Source organism: Poecilia formosa, unplaced genomic scaffold, assembly GCF_000485575.1.
Source record: "Poecilia formosa unplaced genomic scaffold, Poecilia_formosa-5.1.2 Scaffold875, whole genome shotgun sequence".
Taxonomy (NCBI): Eukaryota; Metazoa; Chordata; class Actinopteri; order Cyprinodontiformes; family Poeciliidae; genus Poecilia; species Poecilia formosa.
Genome location: NW_006800814.1, coordinates 28,983 through 35,686, shown reverse-complemented (window position 1 = coordinate 35,686; position 6,704 = coordinate 28,983). Strand labels below are relative to the sequence as shown.

General features: G+C 41.1%; 1 protein-coding gene across 1 annotated transcript; it reads right to left on the bottom strand.

Moving 5' to 3' along the window:
* Window positions 1-2,188: 2,188 nt before the first annotated feature.
* On the bottom strand, window positions 2,189-6,064 carry uxt (ubiquitously-expressed, prefoldin-like chaperone). Its single transcript, XM_007543661.2, has 6 exons — window positions 5,782-6,064; window positions 4,823-4,904; window positions 3,773-3,840; window positions 3,551-3,658; window positions 2,716-2,779; window positions 2,189-2,582 (listed from the first exon to the last, which is right to left on the bottom strand). Exons 1-6 carry the CDS (start codon window positions 5,874-5,876, stop codon window positions 2,508-2,510), a joined length of 492 nt encoding a protein of 163 aa, XP_007543723.1. The 5' UTR covers window positions 5,877-6,064; the 3' UTR covers window positions 2,189-2,507.
* Between the last annotated feature and the right edge of the window lie 640 nt (window positions 6,065-6,704).

The window sequence follows — 6,704 nt, the reverse complement described above, 5'->3', positions numbered from 1 at the left end:
TACCGGTCCAGCTGCAGCCGTCCTCCAGTGGAGCCGCCCGCTTTGTGAAAGCGCCTGATGGACAGAAAGCATCTCTACTCTGTGAATGCAGCTTCTGCTGCTGATTCTTGTCTGCAGAGCAAACGTCCACATTCAGAGCCTCTCTGGTCTGTAATCCGGCTGGAGGCTCTGCTGCAGCAGGTCCGACCCAGAGGCTCTGCTGCAGCAGGTCCGATCTGTCGCTCTGCTGCAGCAGGTCCGACCCAGAGGCTCTGCTGCAGCAGGTCCGATCCGGATAGCTTTACTCTTTACTTCGGATTATTTTTATTTTAATGTATTATTTTTTATTTTTGTGAGGTGACCTTATGTGCCCTGAAAGCAGATTTTAAATAAAATATATACCTATTTTCCGGACTATAGAGCACACCTCACTATAAGCCGCACCAGGCTAAAAGCTGCTATTAAGGACGCAGCCCTGCGTCTCCAACCATGGATTCCTTCCCGCTGAGCTGACGAGCAGCGGCTCCATGTCCCTCCTGTCCTCCCAGATCTTTAGCCCTCAATTTAAAAGCTGCATCATATGAACGTTTTCGTGATGTTTCCATGATGAGGGATTGTGAGTTTGAAAACATTTCTCCGCCGTGCCTGCCTCTAGCATGTGCTTGTTCTAAATGAAAATAAGCACTTTCTTCCTTGATTTTCTATTTTGACTTCTAATGATTCACTTCCTGCTAAAGAGCCCCCTGGTGGTTGAAGAAGGTTGAAGAAAAATCCACAGAAAAGCCGCACCGGGCTATAAGCCGCATGGTTCAAAACAGAAAATATGTAGCGGCTTATAGTTGAAAAAAAAAAACGGTACTTACAGCATAGACATGCTGTAAGCCTTTCTTACGGGGCCATCCTACTTTCTGCTACTATTTGAGGTTTTCAGGAGTTTTTTCCAGGTATGTCAATATCTCGTGGTGAAATATCTGAAGTTTTATATATTTTTCTGTGGAAAAGAAATGCACCACATTGCTTTCTTGGGTTCATTTCAAGCCACTTCCAGCACAATGAACTTTGACCCCAAGGAGCAGACATTCACCCGACAGGACGATACAGACCTTTACTTTGAAGGAAAGTCCGTGTGTTTTGATATAGTTTCCGGTAGGAGCGTGACATTTGATGCAGGATTCTGCGGCAACAGGATGGAAACGTCATCAGGAGCCGCAAAGCAAGGCAGAGAAAAACCTCGGTGTTAAATTCACGGAGGAGAATTTAAGCAGATTAATTTAATCTGATTTTATTTCCAGTTTATATTAATCTGGAAATAAAACTTCAAGATTCATTCTGCTTTTTACTTATGGTCAGAAGACCTACAATCCTGGAAAAATATAAACAAATATCAAAAACTCATGAATGAAAAGAATAAATAAATTAATGGTTAACAAATGTAACTAATCTGAATTTAAAAAAGCATCTTAAACACCAAACACCAACAGATATCTGAACAAAATATGTGAAGAATTAATAAAAGTATCAGAAAAAGGAAATATATCTGCATTTTAGTTCAGAAGAGAAGAGTTGGTCAGAATTCCTTTCCAGAAATAAAATAAAAATCAAGAAGCATAACAATCCAGATGAAAGTGAACTTTGACCCTAAGGAGGCAGCTGAGATGGAAAAGGTCCAAACTATTTCAGTTCTGGTCCGACCCGGTTCAGTCCATTCTAATGTTAATTTAAAAGCTGCTGCTTTCTTCCTCTGCGGCTCATTCAGCAAGCCGTTACCATGGAAACAAGCTCCACGTTGCCAAGCATCTGTGAGAGCAGCTGAGAGTGAGACCCGACACACTGGACCGACCGGCACCGGGCCGGTTCCGAACCCAGCAGGCTGCGCTTTTACAGAATCAATAGAAATCCAGAACAAAGCTGTTAAATTTCCTACAATGTTTTATGAAAAAAAAGAGTATTTACAGAAACATCAGATTTAAGAAAATGTGACAAAAACGAAAAGTTTTATTTATAAAGCATCAAAGAGCTAATAATTCAACATCTTCTCAATATTCACAGCATAAAGAACAAGAATTATAAAACATATTAAAGAGCCCAACCAGACCAGAACCGGACCAGCCTGTAGTCCCAGGATAGTACACAATAACACATAAAATAAATCAAGTAATAAAAATAAACATACAATAATCATTCAATAATAAATCAACCAGAACAAAAATATTCTCAATTTTTTTATTAAATTTACAATAAAAACCAGAATAAACAGCAAAAGGATGAGGACTTGTTCATGTTTGTTTCTTCAGCTTCAGTTCAGCTGCTTCTCTGTTCACCAGACAAAACCATTTCCTGACATTGTATTTTGAAAGGTCTCAGTGATGTGGAGGACTTCCTGTTTGAGCAGCAACAGGAAGATGTCATCAATGTTTCCGTTCACATCTGAGAAGAAGTTGGTTCCACTGTGTGTCCAGTTGGAGATAATTTGCCTCCGGATGAAGAGGCTCCTCGTCCTCCTCATCCTCTTCCTCCTAATCGTCCAATCAGAGCTGAGCAGCAGCAGCAGACTTCCTGCAGACGTCTGAGAGCTCCTCCAGCCCCTGCAGCTCCCGCAGACCCTGGACAGAAGAAGAGAGCAGCCAATCAGATCTGCCCAGAGACAAACTGGTTCTGCTGGGACTGGGACTGGGACCAGGTCAGACTGTGATTAGAACCGGCACAGAACTGGTCCAGTTCTACAGATGAACTGACCTCCAGCACCATCCGGATATGGGCTTTTATTTTGGCGGCGTCCTTGGTGAGCTGCTCAGTGAAGCTGCAAGCAAACACAGTTAGCATGGCTAGCATCTCTCATTAGCATAGCTAACATAAATCATTGCATGGCTAGCCTTGCTCATTAGCATAGCTAGCATATATTAGCATGGCTAGCCTCTCTCATCTGGTCCACCAGTGGATCCTGTTAGCATCTAGCGAACCCAACTGAACCTGTAGAAATCTGACATTTAGATGTTGCTGAATATTCAGGAAAAATAAAACAAATTATTTATCACATCAATTTGCTTTAACTTGGGCTAATATAAGAAATCTCCAATATTTATGTTTGATGTGGAGAAAAACAGAAAAACATTCTAGATTAAACAGTTTGTCTCATTCTTCAGCTGATTTTTTTCTTCAATTTTTAAAATTAGTATCAAAATGTTCAAAAGAAAAAAAAAATACTATTTTAAACAAAACAAAAAAGATGTTTTAAAAAACTTGATAAAGTGCTAAAATTTAAGTATATAAAAAATTAAAATTTAATTTTTTACATTTTATAGTTTTAAACAATATTTTAGTATTTGATAGTAAAAATATTTTTAAAATCTGGAAATATAAAAATATCTTGCCAAAGCATAAAAATCACAGGGAAATTTTTCCATTTCTAAAATAAAATTTACATCTGCAGAAATTATATTTTGAACTTTTCAAACTTGAATAATTTGAGACAAAGTAAAAACAGAAATCAATAAAATATGAAAATCAGTTTCAGGAAGTAAAATTTCCAAAATATCTTCTATTGCTGTCGCCATGGCGACGGCAAGCATACAGCGTCAGCTGATTGGTCTTCTTGTCGATGAAGCGCAGCGCCTCCTGGTGGCTCATCTCCACGAAGAACCCGAACCCGACCAACACCAGAATCCTGGAGGGGTCGTTCCTGAGGAGAGGAGACGAGCCAGTCAGAACCGGAGCCCGAACCGGAACCAGAGTCTGGATCATAAACACCATGCGCCGTCCGGGTCACATGGCCACAGGAAGGGGCGGGGCTTACACTCGGGCCTGAACGAAGAAGCTGCAGCCCAGATCCACGTCTGCCTTCAGCTGCTGAGGCCCCGCCTCCTGCAGGAACACACCGTGACGTCACAGTGACGTCACAGATGGCTAACTACAGCTACACAATATGAAAGTGAGAAATGTCTGAGTTTTACGTCTTAAATGTATTTCATATAAACATGGAGAAAACTTACAAATAAAATGTAGAAGAAATTAAAATCAAAATGAAAGGTGCCCAAGGTATAAATGTGAATTAAATGTCTAAAAACAGAAAAGATTTGAGAAAAATCCTTTGAAGTAAAATAATAAAAAATTCATCCATCCATCCACTTTCTAACTCCCTTGTCCCTTAGTGGGGTCAGGAGGAGCTGCTGCCTCTCCAGTTAACGTTCCGGGTGAGAGCCGGGGTCACCTGGACAGGTCACCAGTCTGTCGCTAGGCAACACAGAGACACACAGGACAAACGACCACACTCACACCTAGGGACAATTTAGAGAAACCAATTAACCTGACAGTCATGTTTTCAGACTGTGGGAGGAAACTGGAGTACCTGGAGAAAACCCACCATGCACAGGGAGAACATGGAGACTCCCTGGGCCGGGAATCGAACCCAGGACCTTCTTGCTGCAAAGCAACAGCTCTACCACTGTGCAGCCCCTTAATAAAAAAAGTATTTAAATTTCATAAATTAATAAATTAAATGAAAAAATTTTTAAAATCAAGAATATTTCTTTATCTGATCTGAAAATCAGTTCCGGGTATTTATTTGATCAGCTCTTCAGACAGAAGATCAATAATCCTGAGAAACGACAATCAAGAGCTGATTGGTTGTTCTTCATGTTTATTCAAGAGAAAAAAAATAAAACTAAGAGGCAGCTTCTGATTTCAGGTTATACTTTTATCTACTGGGATTATAATCCAACTCCTGAAAGCTGTTGAGGCCACAGCGCCCCCTGCTGGAGAACACGTGAGGAGCCGTTTATATCAGGGAGAAAGGAAAGTGGTGGCAGAGTGAGACCTCTGTCCTGATGGAGGATCGTGCAGCTACCTCCAGACTCTGGATGGCGTTCTTCAGCTGCAGGTAGTGAGACATCTTCTCATAGAGACGATCCCTCTGCTCCACCACCGCCCTGCAAACACAACACCAGAACCGGGCCAGAACCCGTGATGGCATAGTTACTTTGAAAAAGTAACTTTAATGGGATTACTGATTACTCATTGAAAAAGTAACTTCGTTATATTACTGATTATTTTATTTGGAAAGTAACTAAGTTACATTAAAAGTAACTTTTTTAGTTACTTTCAGCAGCTGCTGACAACAACAACAACAACAACAACAACAACAACAACGCTCCACCACCTGTGAAAATTACATTGATCTTTGCCAAAACTTAATTATAAGTTATTTTATAATGGTAACATCAACAATGTGTCTCCACTTATAAGGTTGAACTGAGACTGTTTAATGGCTACAACAGTACAAAATAAAACCCTTTGGTAATTTGTGAGTGTTTTTGTGTTCCACTGTTATCTGGAAAACTATAAATAGGACTTTAGAGCCTGAAAACCCCTGGTACTTCCACTGACAAGGAATAAAAAGGTTGAAAATAGAATAAAAATGATGTGCCAGTTGGTCACAAAGCAAGAAATCTATTTGCATCTGCTTCTCAGTGTTTGGTTCGGAAATTTGTAGAACCTAACTGAACCTCCGAGCGCCTGGCAGGGAGCGGGAGAGAAGGGCTGTCCGAAATTAGCGCTCATAAGTCGGATCAACCTGGAGATAGACGCCGCTTGCTCCGCGGACTGCGGTTCTTTCTGGTTCCGATCCACGTCTGCTAGGTAGAACCTACAGAACCTTCAGTTGATCCGATTCTGCTCAGAAACTCAGCTTCTTCTTTAAATCAGTTCAACCTAACTTCCGATTTGTTCGGTCCGGTCTGGTTCGGTTCGGATTCGGAATGAATCAAACGTGTTTCTGTCTAGTTAGTAACATCGGGTCAGGCTTACCGCAGGTCTCTCCTCAGCACGTCGTTGATGAAAGCTTCATACTGCAGAACCTTCTGGTCCAGACAGCCGGCAGAACCAGCAGGACGAGCCATCATGTTCCGGTTCCGGTTCCAGTTTTGGAACGCCAGAACCGACCCAGATGAGATTTTCTTATCCCGAAGAGGACTTCTAGAACCCGAACCCTCCTGTTAGCATAGCTAGCATGCTGCTAACACAACACCGGAAGCTGCTCTTGTTCTTTTCTCTCCCTGGTGGCTGGTGGATTAGCGCCCCATAGTGCCCCCTGCTGGTGGATCAGGACAGGAACAACGAGAAGCTAATAGAATAACAAACATTGAGAACTAATCATTTTAGCTGTGTCTCTAGACTTTAACAGCAACACCCTGAATGTTTGTAATTATTCTTTACTATTTGTTTTTATTATTATATTTTAATATTTGTCATTGAGTTTACGTCCATATGTATATTCATGTTATTTGTCTGAAATAAAGTTATTACAAAAAAAACAAAAAAAAAAATAATCATTTTAGCTGACTTGGACGGTTGGCAGAGAGGAGGAAAGGCGGAGAGACAGGATTCTGCTGTGATTCTTCTGTTCACCGTTAGAGAAAATTCATCAGAGATCGTCTGACTGTTTGCTACTGGAGAAATATTCAACATCATCCATTTGTAGAAAAAAGAAAAAAGATCGACCATCAAGCTAAGAAAACCGGGATCATAGAGCCTCAGTGGTTGGGAACCGTTAACTGCTAACGGTCTCACCTCACTGCGAGGAAAAAGACAACTAAAGGACAATCACGATAAGTTTTTTCTGTGCTGAATATTTGGAAATAGCAACAACAGACTGCAAGATTGTGGTTTAAGCGCAGTGCTAGATGTTTATTCCGTCACTGTTGCTATAATTACTAGCGACAGGCGGCGGG